Source organism: Pongo pygmaeus, chromosome 17, assembly GCF_028885625.2.
Source record: "Pongo pygmaeus isolate AG05252 chromosome 17, NHGRI_mPonPyg2-v2.0_pri, whole genome shotgun sequence".
Lineage (NCBI taxonomy): Eukaryota > Metazoa > Chordata > Mammalia > Primates > Hominidae > Pongo > Pongo pygmaeus.
In genome coordinates, this window is record NC_072390.2 from 83,963,081 (window position 1) to 83,982,331 (window position 19,251).

The 19,251-nt window shown below is 34.1% G+C and overlaps 1 protein-coding gene across 23 annotated transcripts in view; it reads left to right on the top strand.

The window, feature by feature from the left end:
- The window catches only part of CCDC102B (coiled-coil domain containing 102B), a 372,905-nt gene that overhangs the window by 119,169 nt on the left and 234,485 nt on the right, over nt 1-19,251 (top strand). For all 23 annotated transcript variants that reach the window (XR_010124190.1, XR_010124192.1, XR_010124194.1 and 20 more), the window contains one exon: nt 6,350-6,458. Coding sequence is in view for 18 of the 23 variants with exons in the window: in XM_063653804.1 (XP_063509874.1) it covers nt 6,350-6,458 (109 nt within the window). In the remaining 5 variants the exon portion in view is untranslated. The remainder of the gene's footprint in view (nt 1-6,349; nt 6,459-19,251) is intronic.

The window sequence follows — 19,251 nt, forward strand, 5'->3', positions numbered from 1 at the left end:
GAATTCTCATAAAGGTCAAGAACAAATAACGTCTGGGAAAGAGAATAGTAATATAAAATGTTCAATATGGATTTTCGTTTCTTTGCAATGAGCTTACAATTTTATTAGCACAATGTGGAATATCTGATATATAAATGTGGTTCCAAAATCTAAAAAATAATTACTTTTTATCTGTTAGTTATAAAAGTCTTAACAGGCAGAACCAGAAAAGCAAGAAGGATATGTATGCATATATACACACAATATATTATATAAGTATATATCATATAACAGTTTTAATTTTCCTGGTTTGAATGGACTGAAATAGGTTTAAATATGCATACTAGCCATTCACAAATACAGTAAGTTCTTTACCACTTATTTTCTGCCAGAAGTTTCTCATTAGTCCCTCTGAAATTTACTAGTGCCACCAATTCCCTTTTTCAGATTCTTCTTCTGTATTTCACTGGATTAATAGATTGTGATCATACAAATATCTATGTACAGAATAAATATTTATTACTCTATCAAGTGTAAATTCCTAATAGAGGCAACGAACATTAGTAGAAAAAAGAATAAAAATGAATTTAATTTTTAGGCTTGTACACATAGTTACAATTTTATCTAGACCTATACATTTCAGTCACATTCTAATCTCCGTGCTTCTACTTCTTGAAACATTTATCTTTTTGGTAATTATAGACTTTTCTCCAGCCCACATATGATATTACTTCCCCAATGCAGTCTAATAGGAGCAATGCAGAGCTGTGCTTTTCTAGATGTAAACTTTTCTATTCTAAGGTGTCAGTTTTAAAGATATGCATGTTCTCTCTTAACACGCTTATCCATATACATATACACAACATACACTTTTTACTTTTTTGGAATAAATGAACAATTCTCAGAGTAAGTACATTCTGCAGTTCTCAGTGACTTCAGTCTATAATCCATAGACAGGCCAAAGAATAAGAGAAAAAAGGAGGCTTTCCACGGCCTTGTCTTCCTACTCTCCTCTTTTAAGAAACAATCCCACGGACGTGATGAGTCACGGTTCCTGTGTCCATGAATCAACATTTGCATGCAATCCGCATGAGGCAATCAGTTTTTTTTCTATCACAAGAGAACATTTTCCAAGAATATAGGATATGCTATTACTTATAAATTCATCTAATCTTTTAAATTCTTCTTCCTGGAATATAAGTGAGTGGGTGGCTTCAATTGAGATGTGAATGTATTTTTTTTTGCATTCCCATCTAGTGGGAAAATTCTCTTCTTGACTAATGCACAGAAATCAACTCAGAAAACTCAGGGACTCATTTTTTTCCATTGTCCTTGACTAGAACCTCCTCATCAAATAGATGAAACTTTACAGTTTTATTTGCACTCTGAGTACTGTTCAGTTTTATGAATAATTCTCCAGTGTGTAAAAGTTTCTCATATACTGAGAATTTATATATTTCTGATGACTTTCATAAAGACTTCCCAGGTAGAAAATTTGGAGAAAGGCTAGGAAAGCTGATCCTCTTACAGAGCTATGTGTACCTAAACATTTGGGAAGCTGAGGTTTGGCAATACCAAATCTCAAGTAACAGAGACTGAGATAAAATAATTTGAACTGTCCAAACATTCAGAATCAGTTTTCAAATTTCACTGCAGAGACCTCCTTTATCACTTGTAAAATGTTTGTTCTGTGTGCTTTAAGGTGAGCTTCAGTCCTCCCTTTCCATTTTATCATTTTATCTTTTTTTTCTTTTCTTTTCTTTTTGAGACAGTCTGGCTCTGTTGCCCAGGCTGGAGTGCAGTGGTGCAATCTCAGCTCACTGCAGCCTCAGCCTCCTGGGCTCAAGCCATCCTCCCACCTCAGCCTCCTGAGTAGCTGGAATTACAGGCTGTGCCACCACACCTGGCTAATGTTTTGTTTTTTGTTTTTTGTTTTTTTGGTTTTTTTGGTATTTTTAGTAGAGACGGGGTTTTGCCATATTGCCCAGGCTGGTCTCGAACTCCTGGCCTCAAGTGATCTACCCACCTTGGCTTCCCAAAGTGCTGGGATTACAGGCGTGAGCCACTGCGCCCAGCCCATTTTATCTTCTTAATTTATTTTCTATATAAGAAAAGTAGCATGCTTCATTAAATGTTCAATTTTTTTCTTAATGAGATTTAAAATCCAGGTTAGAAGTTTCAGCAAATTAAAAATGCTACAAAGGTTATTATTTTTTATATATGTATGAAAGACACAGATTTTTACTTTACATATTTAAGAAATTATATATATATATAAAGTATATATATATATATTCCTCAATGAATACATTGACATGCAAATCTGGTTAATACTATTTAATGTAATATTTGTAAATATTAGAAAGTCAAGCTTATTTTGTTTCTTTATTAACTGTCACTCATGGAATATTCAATAAACCTTTACCATGTCTATTTTCCAGTGTCTATTTTGTGTTTTGGCAATTCACTGCCAAATGAAATAGAGTCTACACCTGTGCATAGATTATAAAAGTGCCAGTAAGTCTCTACCATGTTTTCCTTTGCAATGAGGGTGCAGACACTTGACTTAGGAATAGTTCATCAGAGGTGGCCACCTAGACTTTCAAGCCAAGCCAATACCCCAAGACAGTTGACAGCATCTAGAATCCATACCTGAGCGAGAAGCAGCAGCAATAAAGACAACTTGTTTCCAGAGGCAGCGGTGGCCTCTGGTGCTTAGCGACACCACCCACTGTCCCGTATTGGTGATCTTGAGGTCCCGCTGTGATGTCTCTACCTTAATGGTGGCCGAAATAGTGTGCTTACAGGAAGATTTTGATGGCTTTCTCATCAGTGTTCCTGGCTGCATGTATTCCCCAGAAATATTTTGAGCTATAATATTTAATTTCCGCTCAAATTAGCTAATTTGAATATGTTTGCTTATGAGACACATAATACCAGGAGAGTGTACAGGCTACAGACAGAGGAGGTTACAGGCAGTGGGGTGTTCAGGGGACCAGTTTTGTGGCATGAGAGCATGAGAGTGGGTCTTGGTCCCTGTCCAATTCATCTGCAAGCCTTGTTCTATGATTCTCCTGGAGATCTGAGCTTAACAATATTCTTTAAACACTTATCTTTTCTAATTAAATTAACTGTATATGGCTTGACTGTTTGCAACAGCCGAGTACTAACACCCAATGCTGAAAGATGTAATTATGAATAGTAGGAAGTGCAGTTGCAAAACGACATATATGTTGCTTAAAGTATATTTGTAAAAACTTGTATTGTTAACAGTTTAATGCTGTCTCTAAATTTTGAACTGTTATAAAAATGAATATCTGCGTGTTATTACAAGATAATCATTTGATTTGGTAAGAACATTTTTATATTAATACACCTTTTCAGAAAATAATGATTCAATTTTTTTCCAGTGAAATTTCACACAGTTCAACAATGATTAATATTTATTCCTAGATATTAATTTTTAGGACCTTTCATCCATGAGAAATAGTTGAGTAATATTCTTGTCTAGAAATTTAAATTTTATTTCCAATTATCCTGGAATTGTGACAGTAAACAAAGTATCAAAAAATGCATAGAAATAAAATCACATCTTTTCATAAAAATAATTGTGGTTCACATTTTATATTTTAGATTCTACAAATTTTATATACTTTAGCAATATTATTTTTTAAACTTTATATCATCATATTAAAGATACAACGTTTTTGCTGAGCTTTGTCTTTTTAATTTCGTTCTCATGAAGAATGTGTAGATAAAATATGCAACAATTTAGAGTAAATATTAGGTGTTTTCCTTTGCCTTCTTGTAGCTCAAATACTCTGACAATAATATACATCTCAATTATAAATTGAACTATATTATTCATCAATTTTGAAAATCTCTCTGAAACACAGAATAAAATGATTAGGCTAGAAAATTAAGGATTTATAGAGTGCCCTCTGCTGCATAAATTTAGACATACAATGTCCTTAATGCTGGCACAGAGACACAAAAGTTTATGATGGGGCTATCTAAATACTAAAAAAAATTTAAGTATCCCATCGTCATTAAATAATTTTTAATGAATTGCTTGTTTTCTCACTCCCCTAACCAAATTGTAACTTTTACATAATAAAAATGCATACTTTTCTTTTAGGAAACAAATACATATCAAATATTTTCTTTATGATGTATACTTAAGGAGGTAACTATTACTTTCTTTGAAAATTTTTGAATTTGAATTTATTTTGAGTTTCTAAATTATCATTTGATTCAGTAAAGTATAATATCAAAAGCAGACATTTGATTTCTCAACATGTATGATTTTAACTCTAGGTATTTTTCAAGTATATTTCCATTATTCTATTATAAATAAAATAATTCTCAAAATTAATTTTAAGGAGGAACATAAATATATGCTTCATTACACAATGCAGTTAATTAAAATCTTTTATAAAAATATTTTATTAATTTAACATATGCCATTTGCTTTTTCAGTTTTTCAGTTACTGGCAAGACATTCCCACATCCTACACAAGAAAATCTAAAAAATGAAAATTATAAATATGGTGATTCTTATCTTAAACATTCCAATGAAGTTACAAACTTAGTACAGTTTTATTATAATTTTCAATGTAAATTCACAGGTCTAAGTCAATACTCAATATCTTTTAAATATTCTATTTTATCACCCAAAAGTTAAAATGCACTCAAATGTTAGATATGCAGTATATTTCACCATATGATGATTTGTACATATACTTTCTAAATCTAACACAACATACTAATACTTACTGATTTATTTATTATTTCTGTATTTAATTATTTTCCTTTCGTCATCTCAAACACAACTACTAAAACAAAAATTATATCATAATAAGCAACTTGGGTGTCCTCAGCTGGCTAGGTTTACTTTTCTATCCGAAATTGTGACTGCTGTGGTTAATCTGGATTATAAACATTCATATTCAGTGTTCATAAGACCTAAACTTTCAAGTTGAGTCTCTTTGTTTGTTAATTTTGTTTAATGTATTTGCTATGTTAATAAGGGATTCCGGATCAGAGTCCTATAAGTGGTGCTTTGCACCACCTTTTTGCAACCTGTGTCTTTTGAGGTTAAGCTAAGCTCTAACTAATTCTTTTATATCCTCTTTCAATTTTGTGGCTTGATTTATGTAAATATAATTATATAACTTTTTAATAGGCTGCTTCTCCATTTGATTGAATTAAACTATATATTTACAGCCTAACACTACTTTGAATTATCATAGTATTGTTACCAGGAAGAATCATATTTCTTATAAATATGTAAATGACATTCAATTTTGATTCTGCGTGCATTTTCTAGCTCTGTGAATATGTTTCTAAGATCTTTCTAGTGACATTTAATATCACTGAAATAGATCCGTATATTAGTTAATTATGAATACAGTAAGTATGTAACTAACAATCACAAAATCTCAGTGTCATATAACAATCAAAGTGTATTTACCTGGAGCTCAAACATACAAGTTGTTTTCAAATTTTTGTTTCTGTCATCTCTGCTAATATCTCATTGTCAAATCCTAGAATTGAGGAATGAGGAAAACAACTCTGTCTGTGGAAATGGAGGAATATCAATGTGTATTTTTGAATAGTAATCAAATCTACCTTACAGATAAGAACAAGCCAGCTTCAAAGGTCAATATATGTTCATTACAACCAGAAATAAAACAATTATCAATGACTCTAACAGACATTGTGGGCAAAACAAACAAACAAAAATCCAGTGGTTGGTGTCTTAAAGGACTAAATTTTTATCCTAGTTCTGTTGCTAGTTCTACAAATAGAGAAATTAATTTCAGTTATTTAGAATAATTTAAATAAGGATCCCAGTGAAATTTCTTTATTACAATCAAATTTGAAATATTTAAAATTATTTTTAGATCCCCAGTAAATGACTATTTTTTAAGATTGTTAGGTGGCTTGTTGGAATTCTGTGTCATTTCAAATGATTTTTTTCATTCATATACAGCCACAATATGAAGATGGATAGAATTCCATGTTAAAATTAGAAACATATATATCCTCCTATGTAAGAAAACATTATGAGTGAGAGGAATTGAGAGGCAAGCATGAAATATATGGAAGAAAGCAAGCAGAATGTCAATACTGGCAAAGCCAAATTAAATATATGTAATCTACTGTAAAGTTAATTGTCAGAATAATAAACTAAAAAACTTTTATTCAATATTTATAATTTTTAATAAGTTGCAAAATGTTTTCTCTCATTAAGATGATCAGTTACAAATATCAAAAATTAGGAAAATGGCTATAAAATTGAATGCATCCTTGAAATTATTTTAAAATTGAAGCCGACTTTTTTTCTTTTAATTCTTAAATTATTTAGAATGCGCACAGTTTTGGAAAAAGAAATAGTGAGACTGGAGTCGGCTTTGTCTCTGTGGAAGTGGAAGTATGAAGAACTGAAAGAATCAAAGCCAAAAAATGTGAAAGAGGTATGGGGGAATATGATGTAAAGGAAGAAATGAAGCCTAGCTTTTTCTTTCTTTGGATATGTAAGCAAGTGGGCAGAAAGGCACAACAGACAAGAGGAAGGGAGGTTAAAAATTGGAATTTCCTCTATAAGAGTAATATTTGAAATCACTTGTCAATAGTGGGCTTAGTCAAATTTAGACTGTATGACATCTTGTTTTTATGTACACATTTGTGGCAGTTTTATATTGGTCATTATTTATTTTCAAAAATCTTATTCCATATATTTAAGATATAAAAATGATGTTTTGATATACATATTGATAGTTAAATGGTTAATGATCAGCTACATGACACAATTAATATCCATTCTAGGCACATTAGAGGGGATGGTTAAAGATGTCCTCTGATAGCACGCCATCTATCATAAATGACTTTATCTTATTCTTTCATGAAGCAGCCTGATAATATCAATTTATCTCACGCATATTGAGGTTCTTTTCATGTCAACATTGTAGTTATATGGGATCAGCCACTTGCCAGGGTACTTTTCTTTTGCATTTTCATCAATAAAATGCCATCATGAACCTTTCCCATTTTGATGATTTTTTACCATTTATTATTTAAGTAATATTGTACATGTCATGTGTATTAAAGCATGGCATTACATAAGTATGTGGGAAAGAATAATGAGTAAAGAAAAGAAAAATAATGGGCAAAATAATGACTATTTTCACAGGAGTTAACATTTAGTGGGTGTGTGTGCAATATAAATATAAGATATACACATGTATACATGTATGCACAAACATATACATGGATATACGGATCCATAGTATTTATATCCACAGGAACCTCTCTCTGGGTATGACATTCACAATACATTGATGTATACTGGAAAAATAGTTCATGACACAAAAACACATTATGTTTAGAATGTGTTTTTATGTGCTGTATAATATAATGGGTTCTAATTTTGACTGAAAAAGCTAATATTTAAGATGCAATTAGTGTAAAATTTAAGTAAAAAAAGAATGCATTTACTACCTCTTGCCACTAGTGTGCAGCACAGACTTGCTAATCTTACTCTTAGTTTCATAAGCCTTTATTTGAGTAACATTTATGTAGCAAATATACTGAAAAAGTCAAGTTTTTGAGTTCGTTTAAAAAGCAATATGTGTATTTGAAAATGTTTAATGTTTTATGTTCACATATGATTTTTGGTAGCAAAGTAAGTGAGATAAAAAAAGTATGACATTATATACAGTGTAAGGCGGATCTGATCACCATTCAGAAATATTTATTAATACATATATGATGCTTTTGGTAGATAAAATGCTGATAGGGTTTCAGAACAGGAGAAACCTCAAAATTGTGAAAAATTTGTCTTTTAAGTGCATATTTCAATTAAATGAACCACAAAGTTGAATAATGAATGCAATGAATGTAGAATTTTGTAGACACCAACGATTTATAAATATAAAGATCAAACATTGTTTGAATTATTCATACGGAAATTTTTAAAAAATATGTCCTTTCATTCCTAACATGCATTTCTGATGTCCTTATGATTTTTTTGAATAAATGTGTTATATACATATGTTTAAATTATTTTTATAAAATAAGGTGAAATTTTTAAAAATGTTTAAAAACTAAACAAACAATACTACTTAGAATGACTTTAATTATTTATATATTATTTGTTTAATCATTTCTTATAGTGGATTAAAACAGACAAGAATTTTAGCCTATATTTAGAAATAGCATTGTAGCACAAGTATAAGAGTAAAATATTCAAAGTCTCCATACAGTTGATTGACAATCAGAAGGTGTGTCATGATTCATTCTTTAAAATTTCATGTAACTTATTCTTTCTTACTCCCTTTTTCCTCAACAATTCTGATAATGACCTTTGCATTTATCGTAGCTCATCATCTCTATGAATGTTTGAATACAAGTGTAATTTCTGTTGTAGATGCCTAAAATGTTAAAAGCAAATACATGCCTGTCTAAGAACTGCTGATGGAAAGATTAGCAATTGTTAAAGTTGGAAACAGATGTGCTTAATAGACCTAGAATTGTAAAAATGCATTTGAAAGTCTGGTGTGCTTTTAGAGGGAAATCATTCTTCAATTACTGACATATAGAGAAGAGAAAAGATAAGAATTTAATTGTAAAATCTAAGTGTTTAAAATACAACCAAGACAATGCATAGTAGAGGTAATTATATCCAAAATGCTGTTTCCATGCTGAATTTAATACTTATTCAGCTTTTCCTTTGCAAGTCTGTCTATATTGATTCACAGTTAAATTATGAATTCTGAGTGTGTGGAAAGGATCATTTATGAAATTTCATGGCCTAGAGGATGAAACATTTATGTAAGTAACATTGATTACTCATAATTCTGGTACCTCATTTTAACAATCAGTGACTCTGATTCTTTCCATAATGGAAGAGATTCTTTGCCACATGTGAGAATACTTGCTAACACTTAAAAATTAGTCTCAAGGCAAAAAATTTTTTAAAAGTAACTTTTAATTTTCTTTGAACATTGTGAGCATTTGCTTGGAATGTTCTAATATATTTTCTTAATAAGTCATCTTTTTGTGATCATAACAATGTGCCTAGTATCTTATAATTTATACTATTCTTTCATAAATATTTATAAATACTTACAGAGACACAGGCATTGTTGGGCCCCTTTATGGCTTACATTGAAGCCTTATTTTAAACACCTCAGAATACCTTTCTGATTTGGGAGAAAATAGAAAATTAGAATTACTAGTTGTATGTAGCTAAAATTCTATACTGACACCTTATCTTTTTAAAACAAATGACACCCGGGAGCTATTCTGCGTACATCAAGGCAAGGTCCTTGAAGATAGTTATCAGAAATAGGTGTATGGTGGAATATTAGTGCAGTTCTGAGCTCACTGCTAATTTTGAAACATTGCCTCTTATTGCTATTCCTGTGGCTTAAAAAATTATTCCATAGAAGTGACTATAAACATTTATGTATCTTATCAACTCTGCCTCCAAACTGCATCTCACATCATTCTTTCCATCCCTGCTACTTCCCCAGACAGGGCCATTATCATCTCCTTGCCTTTTCCTTCCAGGTCTATTTACCACCACTGTTGACCTATTTAAATTCATTTTACACCACCAAGCAGCATGATATTTCTAAGACATTACATCGGATTGTATTAGCCCATTGTTTGAAACACTTCAGTGAATTATCTGTTACTTAGTGGATAGCTGCCTTCCAAGTAATTCAGCAGTCCAAGGAAGTCCACATTCACCTGCCTAAACCATCACAGGCTGATGGTTCAGTGGATGCCCGCTGACAGCACGCTTTCCTCCCCTAACTGCTGTAACAAGCAATACCCTAAATTCCAGTAAGTAATACCCAGTAGGTGATTACTATTGACTCACATATAGCCCTACCTGTGTTTGCAGGGCAGCCTTCTCCATCTATCCAGTGACTCTGCTGTCCTTCAGGTTCTCAGAGGTTCACTCAGCTGCACACTAGGCCATCTGATCAGAGATTAGAAAAAAGAGAGAAAGGAGGATTATGTAAGGATAATTTATATGGGCCAGGCTTGGGAGTAGCGTACATTATTTCCACTTATAATTCACAGATGAGTACACATTTGTATAGCAATACCTAATTTCAAGGCATGTTGAGCAATGCACTTAAGCTGTATAACCCAAAAGAAAAAGAAAATTGATTGGCAAGCATCTAACTAGTTTCTGCAGCAAGAGTTAATACGTTACATCGTATAGCCATACTTACTAATATCATATCTTATTAATAAGTGCATTAATTAAGATATGCTTTCATTAGTGTTGATAAATATATTTTGGGGACTTTGGCTTATATTTAAGGGAAAGTGGGCCTTCTAATCCAAATCTCTCATATTGAGAGTTTGGCTTACATCGGGAGAGCTGGGAAGTGGAAGGGTTTTTTTTTCCCCCATTGAACTCTTTCACTCTGTCCCATGTCCTTGAGAAAGATTGCAGAATGAGTGTTTCTCAAGATATATATTTCCCAAAGAAATCGGGAGAGAGGAAGGATTAGAGCTACCTGTGATGAGTTTCCTCTTTTAAACTCACCAACCAGCCAATTCCCTCTTCCTTCTGGGTGGTTGGAGGGAAAGATACTTGGAGTCTGAAGAGTGTTACGAGAGCAGCTGACCATCCACAGGGATGGATGTTTTGAGTGGAGAAGGTTTTCTCCTTGTACCATTCATCATGGCCTACATGGTTTCACTTCTGCAACACCTCTTTTGTCCTTTCTTTGTCATTTCCCCCTGCCCACACTTACCTCTAGCTACACTGGCTTTCATTCATTTAATCAAAAGAACCAAACTTCTTCCTGCTCAATGGCTGGTTCTATGCTGTTTTCCTTGTTGAAAATATCACACACCTCACACCTCTTTCCCCTCCTACACCAGCCACACCTTTCGATTAACCTCAATTTATACATCACTTCATTAAAAAAATAGTCTCTGTCCAAAGTATGTTTCCTTTCCTATTTTTTTTCAAAGCAACATGTAATATTTTAAAAGACTTTATCAAACTGTGTGGTTATTTTTATATTTGTTTACTGTTGCCTTCCCCATTGAACTGTCAGCTTCATGAGGATATAGATCATGTCTGCTTATTCACTTCTCTGTACTCGATGAATAAATGTGCTTAATATTTGTGATGAATATTAAATGAATGAAGCACTGTACTAACACTTTTCTTAATAGCTATAAATGCTTACATTTCTAAACAGAGGCTATGGTATAGTGTAAGGTGAGTAGTTGACTTCTGGACTTGTCTTTTATTAGTAAATTAATCTACTGCCCTCCATCCCTAAGGATTTTAGATTTTCCAGGGTGCTGGGATGAAGTCTTATCCATTAAGAAAATCTGTTCAGTTTGTTCTTTGCGTGACATAAATTAGCTTATCAGGCCAAAAAGTGAGGCAGATAAAACACCATAGTAGAATTCTGCAAATGAATATAAAAATGAAGCATGTGGGATACCACTTTGCTGATATAAGTACCTTCAAGACCTTTTAAACAAACATGATTAAGAATAATATAAGCACTGAATTACATAAGTTGGAATTAATTAAACTACTAGGGGATAATTTATAGGCATTGGTAAGGTACCTCTCAGAACGCTGAGATGACTAACTTAACTCTAAGACTATTATAAGAATTATGAAATAAATTTAGGCTTTTCAGAATCTACTTGTAGTAACATGAAGAAAAAGAGAGGTTAAGTTAAGCAATATCATTTTAAAATTTAAAACACAATGAAAAGAAAACAGCTCATATTTAATTAGTCTAGACAGTTAATAGTTCGAGTATAATGATAAAAGTAGACTAAAAATATGTAAGGAATGAGGTTTCTAAGTGAGTTACACAGGTAATTACCTCACACAATAGCAATGTTTTACACCATGGGGAGCATTTGGTCTATGAAATATCTTTATTTTATATTTCAGGCAATGGGATAGTTTCCAGAGACTAATGTTCATAAATCCAAAGCTTCTATTTTATTTTTTCTTATCAGAAGTCTTTACAGGGACATTCAATTAAGACAGTTCTGTAAAGATCCTCCTCTTATTAAACAGCATTAGTCATTTTACCTAGAAGACCAGTTTTCATGTTGAAAGAGAGACTGGACCATCTCCCAGAAGGTGTGGCCACTTCCCTCTCCCCCACTATGTACAGACATCAAAGGTATTGATTGTATACAAGAGAATAAAAAATTAGACTGAAAACAAATGTATATTCTCCCATTTAAAAGAATCCTCTATGTTATAAACATGTGAAATGATAAATTTAAAATTGTCCGTTCTTTTCATATATATTATATGTCACTTTTTACTGTATAAACATCCCCTTTTATTTTATTTATTTACTTGCCTGTTTTTGTTTAGAGACAGGTTCTCGTTATATTGCCCAGGCTGGATTGCAGTGGCATAATCATAGCTCACTGTAACCTAGGACTCCTGGGCTCAAGCAAACCTCCTGCCTTGGCCTTCCATAGTGCTGGGATTACAGGTGTGAGCCACAGTGCCTGGCCTTTTTTCTCAAGTATATAATTTAAGGACAAGGAACCTAAGGTTAGGATTTGATAATTTCTTGGAGTTTGGCATGTTTATATACAGTGAGATAAAATTGATTATATGGGGAATATGGTTGATAAATGGAGAGTGTTCTTTTTCCTTGTTAGAACATCTGAATGAAATATGGTAGAAATTATGATGCACTTCTATAATTCTGCCAGTTTTAACTATCTTAAGTTAAAAGGTAGTTTATTATGGTTAATGGATGTTAACATTAGTATTTCATAACCACACAAATTCTTTGAAGAATAATAATCAACTTCCAAAAGATATGCTTACAAACTCACCAATAAAAATTATAGATATTTTGTAAAGGACATATGAAATCTAAAATTAAAAAATTTCTATGTGTATAGTTCACTAGTCTATCCTGAATAATATTATTTAGGCCCTAAATAGCATAAACACAGCCATTAAAATGAGCCATGCATCAATGAACAGAGAAATCTTGATTCCTTTGGATGAGACAAGATAATGACAAAAACATTCAGGGAATTGAAATAAAACAAAACAAACAGCAACCCAAAACAGGAAAAAAAAAAAGACACCAAAAAAAAGACACAAAAAAACCATGAAGCCACCACCTTTTTGGTCAAACATGGGCTACTGGAGTATTAATATTCATATCAAATCAACATTTCAGCCAAGAGATTTTCTTAAGATGCAAGTATCATGTTTCTGATTTTCAGCCACTTTTTAGTTAATCATTATATCTTGCTGAGCTAAATTCTTGCCTTAGAAAATTTCATGGACTACTGGTCACCCTCTAGAGAATAGCACTTGAATGAGGCAGCACCAGGATTGTATCCAGGACAGCAGGTCAAAGTATCACAAGTTATGTGAAATGAAGTTGGTTTAGCTGCTCTGATGAGAAGGGACTACAGACTTGGAGAAGACTCACAGCATCACCATCACCTCTCCTGGGTTGTGGGTGTCCTAGTTAGTAGCTGTAGATTTAATGAGAGTTAAGAAATTATAAGGAAGTTTTTTTTTTTTTTGAGAGAAGCTGTATATATTTATTTGTATATTCTGTGATGAAGGAAAAAGGATCTTAATGTAATTGAAATGAAATTGTAGTTAGCTGAATTAGCTGATAATGGAATAATGCTAGAAATTCATCAGTTTTATAAACTCCATTCTTACAATTTCAATATTATAGGTAAATTCTTGAATACATATTGGTTTAATGGTGAACTATATCATTGTGATTCTTAAGCACAAATTGCAGTGACTATATTATGAATAGGGTACATTTTAATGTTGTTTCTTTTTTTATGTTTTTTTTTCTTTATTATTATTATTATTATTATTATTATTATACTTTAGGCTCTATGATACATGTGCGCAACGTGCAGGTAAGTTACATACGTATACATGTGCCATGCTGGTGCGCTGCACCCACCAACTCGTCATCTAGCATTAGGTATATCTCCCAATGCTATCCCTCCCCCCTCCCCCCACCCCACAACAGTCCCCGAAGTGTGATGTTCCCCTTCCTGTGTCCATGTGTTCTCATTGTTCAATTCCCACCTATGAGTGAGAATATGCGGTGTTTGGTTTTTTGTTCTTGCGATAGTTTACTGAGAATGATGATTTCCAATTTCATCCATGTCCCTACAAAGGACATGAACTCATCATTTTTTATGGCTGCATAGTATTCCATGGTGTATATGTGCCACATTTTCTTAATCCAGTCTATCATTGTTGGACATTTGGGTTGGTTCCAAGTCTTTGCTATTGTGAATAATGCCGCAATAAACATACGTGTGCATGTGTCTTTATAGCAGCATGATTTATAGTCCTTTGGGTATATACCCAGTAATGGGATGGCTGGGTCAAATGGAATTTCTAGTTCTAGATCCCCGAGGAATCGCCACACTGACTTCCACAAGGATTGAACTAGCTTACAGTCCCACCAACAGTGTAAAAGTGTTCCTATTTCTCCACATCCTCTCTAGCACCTGTTGTTTCCTGACTTTTTAATGATTGCCATTCTAACTGGTGTGAGATGGTATGTCATTGTGGTTTTGATTTGCATTTCTCTGATGGCCAGTGATGGTGAGCATTTTTTCATGTGTTTTTTGGCTGCATAAATGTCTTCTTTTGAGAAGTGTCTGTTCACGTCCTTTGCCCACTTTTTGATGGGGTTGTTTGTTTTTTTCTTGTAAATTTGTTGGAGTTCATTGTAGATTCTGGATATTAGCCCTTTGTCAGATGAGTAGGTTGTGAAAATTTTCTCCCATTTTCTAGGTTGCCTGTTCACTCTGATGGTAGTTTCCTTTGCTGTGCAGAAGCTCTTTCATTTAATTAGATCCCATTTGTCAATTTTGGCTTTTGTTGCCATTGCTTTTGGTGTTTTAGACATGAAGTCCTTGCCCATGCCTATGTCCTGAATGGTAATGCCTAGGTTTTCTTCTAGGGTTTTTTAGGGTTTTAGGTCTAACATTTAAGTCTTTAATCCATCTTGAATTGATTTTTGTATAAGGTGTAAGGAAGGGATCCAGTTTCAGCTTTCTACATATGGCTAGCCAGTTTTCCCAGCACCATTTATTAAATAGGGAATCCTTTCCCCATTTCTTGTTTTTCTCAGGTTTGTCAAAGATCAGATAGTTGTAGATATGTGGCATTATTTCTGACGGCTCTGTTCTGTTCCATTGATCTATATCTCTGTTTTGGTACCAGTACCATGCTGTTTTGGTTACTGTAGCCTTGTAGTATAGTTTGAAGTCAGGTAGTGTGATGCCTCCAGCTTTGTTCTTTTGGATTAGGATTGACTTGGCGATGCAGGCTCTTTTTTGGTTCCATATGAACTTTAAAGTAGTTTTTTCCAATTCTGTGAAGAAAGTCATTGGTAACTTGATGGGGATGGCATTGAATCTGTAAATTACCTTGGGAAGGATGGCCATTTTCATGATATTGATTCTTCCTACCCATGAGCATGGAATGTTCTTCCATTTGTTTGTATCCTCTTTTATTTCCTTGAGCAGTGGTTTGTAGTTCTCCTTGAAGAAGTCCTTCACATCCCTAGTAAGTTCGATTCCTAGGTATTTTATTCTCTTTGAAGCAATTGTGAATGGGAGTTCACTCATGATTTGGCTCTCTGTTTGTCTGTTATTGATGTATAAGAATGCTTGTGATTTTTGTACATTGATTTTGTATCCTGAGACTTTGCTGAAGTTGCTTAACAGCTTAAGGAGATTTTGGGCTGAGACAATGGCGTTTTCTAGATATACTATCATGTCATCTGCAAACAGGGACAATTTGACTTCCTCTTTTCCTAATTGAATACCCTTGATTTCCTTCTCTTGCCTAATTGCCCTGGCCAGAACTTCCAACACTATGTTGAATAGAAGTGGTGAGAGAGGGCATCCCTGTCTTGTGCCAGTTTTCAAAGGGAATGCTTCCAGTTTTTGCCCATTCAGTATGATATTGGCTGTGGGTTTGTCATAAATAGCTCTTATTATTTTGAGATACGTCCCATCAATACCTAATTTATTGAGAGTTTTTAGCATGAAGGGTTGTTGAATTTTGTCAAAGGCCTTTTCTGCATCTATTGAGATAATCATGTGGTTTTTGTCTTTGGTTCTGTTTATATGCTGGATTACATTTATTGATTTTCGTATATTGAACCAGCCTTGCATCCCAGGGATGAAGCCCACTTGATCATGGTGGATAAGCTTTTTGATGTGCTGCTGGATTCTGTTTGCCAGTATTTTATTGAGGATTTTTGCATCAATGTTCATCAAGGATATTGGTCTAAAATTCTCTTTTTTGGTTGTGTCTCTGCCCGGCTTTGGTATCAGGATGATGCTGGCCTCATAAAATGAGTTAGGGAGGATTCCCTCTTTTTCTATTGATTGGAATAGTTTCAGAAGGAATGGTACCAGCTCCTCCTTGTACCTCTGGTAGAATTCGGCTGTGAACCCATCTGGTCCTGGACTTTTTTTGGTTGGTAAGCTATTGATTATTGCCACAATTTCAGCTCCTGTTATTGGTCTACTCAGAGATTCAACTTCTTCCTGGTTTAGTCTTGGGAGGGTGTATGTGTTGAGGAATTTATCCATTTCTTCTAGATTTTCTAGTTTATTTGCGTAGAAGTGTTTGTAATATTCTCTGATGGTAGTTTGTATTTCTGTGGGATCGGTGATGATATCCCCTTTATCATTTTTTATTGCATCTATTTGATTCTTCTCTCTTTTTTTTCTTTATCAATCTTGCTAGCGGTCTATCAATTTTGTTGATCCTTTCAAAAAACCAGCTCCTGGATTCATTTATTTTTTGAAGGGTTTTTTGTGTCTCTATTTCCTTCAGTTCTGCCCTGATTTTAGTTATTTCTTGCCTTCTGCTAGCTTTTGAATGTGTTTGCTCTTGCTTTTCTAGTTCTTTTAATTGTGATGTTAGGGTGTCAATTTTGGATCTTTCCTGCTTTCTCTTGTGGGCATTTAGTGCTATAAATTTCCCTCTACACACTGCTTTGAATGCATCCCAGAGATTCTGGTATGTTGTGTCTTGGTTCTCGTTGGTTTCAAAGAACATCTTTATTTCTGCCTTCATTTCGTTATGTACCCAGTAGTCATTCAGGAGCAGGTTGTTCAGTTTCCACGTAGTTGAGCGGTTTTGAGTGAGATTCTTAATCCTGAGTTCTAGCTTGATTGCACTGTGATCTGAGAGACAGTTTGTTACAATTTCTGTTCTTTTACATTTATTGAGGAGAGCTTTACTTCCAAGTATATGGTCAATTTTGGAATAGGTGTGGTGTGGTGCTGAAAAAAATGTATATTCTGTTGATTTGGGGTGGAGAGTTCTGTAGATGTCTATTAGGTCCGCTTGGTGCAGAGCTGAGTTCAATTCCTGGGTATCCTTGTTGACTTTCTGTCTTGTTGATCTGTCTAATGTTGACAGTGGGGTGTTAAAGTCTCCCATTATTAATGTGTGGGAGTCTAAGTCTCTTTGTAGGTCACTCAGGACTTGCTTTATGAATCTGGGTGCTCCTGTATTGGGTGCATATATATTTAGGATAGTTAGCTCTTCTTGTTGAATTAATCCCTTTACCATTATGTAATGGCCTTCTTTGTCTCTTTTGATCTTTGTTGGTTTAAAGTCTGTTTTATCAGAGACTAGGATTGCAACCCCTGCCTTTTTTTGTTTTCCATTTGCTTGGTAGATCTTCCTCCATCCTTTTATTCTGAGCCTATGTGTGTCTCTGCACGTGAGATGGGTTTCCTGAATACAGCACACTGATGGGTCTCGAGTCTTTATCCAATTTGCCAGTCTGTGTCTTTTAATTGGAGCATTTAGTCCATTTACATTTAAAGTTAATATTGTTATGTGTGAATCTGATCCTGTCATTATGATGTTAGCTGGTTATTTTGCTCGTTAGTTGATGCAGTCTCTTCCTAGTCTCGATGGTCTTTACATTTCGGTATGATTTTGCAGCGGCTGGTACCGGTTGTGCCTTTCCATGTTTAGCGCTTCCTTCAGGAGCTCTTTTAGGGCAGGCCTGGTGGTGACAAAATCTCTCAGCATTTGCTTGTCTGTAAAGTATTTTATTTCTCCTTCACTTCTGAAGCTTAGTTTGGCTGGATATGAAATTCTGGGTTGAAAATTCTTTTCTTTAAGAATGTTGAATATTGGCCCCCACTCTCTTCTGGCTTGTAGGGTTTCTGCCGAGAGATCCGCTGTTAGTCTGATGGGCTTCCCTTTGATGGTAACCTGACCTTTCTCTCTGGCTGCCCTTAACATTTTTTCCTTCATTTCAACTTTGGTGAATCTGACAATTATGTGTCTTGGAGTTGCTCTTCTCGAGGAGTATCTTTGTGGCGTTCTCTGTATTTCCTGAACCTGAATGTTGGCCTGCCTTGCTAGATTGGGGAAGTTCTCCTGGATAATATCCTGCAGAGTGTTTTCCAACTTGTTTCCATTCTCCCCGTCACTTTCAGGTACACCAATCAGACGTAGATTTGGTCTTTTCACATAGTCCCACATTTCTTGGAGGCTTTGCTCGTTTCTTTTTATTCTTTTTTCTCTAAACTTCCCTTCTCGCTTCATTTCATTCATTTCATCTTCCAGGGCTGATACCCTTTCTTCCATTTGATCGCATCAGCTCCTGAGGCTTCTGCATATCCAGGATAGCAGGTCAAAGTATCACAAGTTATGTGAAATGAAGTTGGTTTAGCTGCTCTGATGAGAAGGGACTACAGACTTGGAGAAGACTCACAGCATCACCATCACCTCTCCTGGGTTGTGGGTGTCCTAGTTAGTAGCTGTAGATTTAATGAGAGTTAAGAAATTATAAGGAAGTTTTAGCTATTATTTTTCCAGAGATCATATGGGAGGTTTGAAGACATATGATGTCATTCTTGAACTGAAGGTATTCTTTGAAATGCGTTTTAGAATGTGTAATTGTCACATGAGGCAATACTTCTTTGTAATGTAGTTCTGAAGTTATGATCAAAGCTAGAGGAAGATATAATTCTTTATCTATATTAAAACATCTAATGTGTACAAAATTAGGTTCTCATGGAATCTCATAAGAGTTCTCATATGGATAATCTGAATGTTATTTAAAACAGTTAAAATTCTTTAACGCAGTTGTACTGAATTAACAGAATCCATTAGATTCAACTGAGAAGCTCTTTGTTGTTGTTTTAAATTCATTTTTGGGGATTTTTTTTCTAATTGATTAG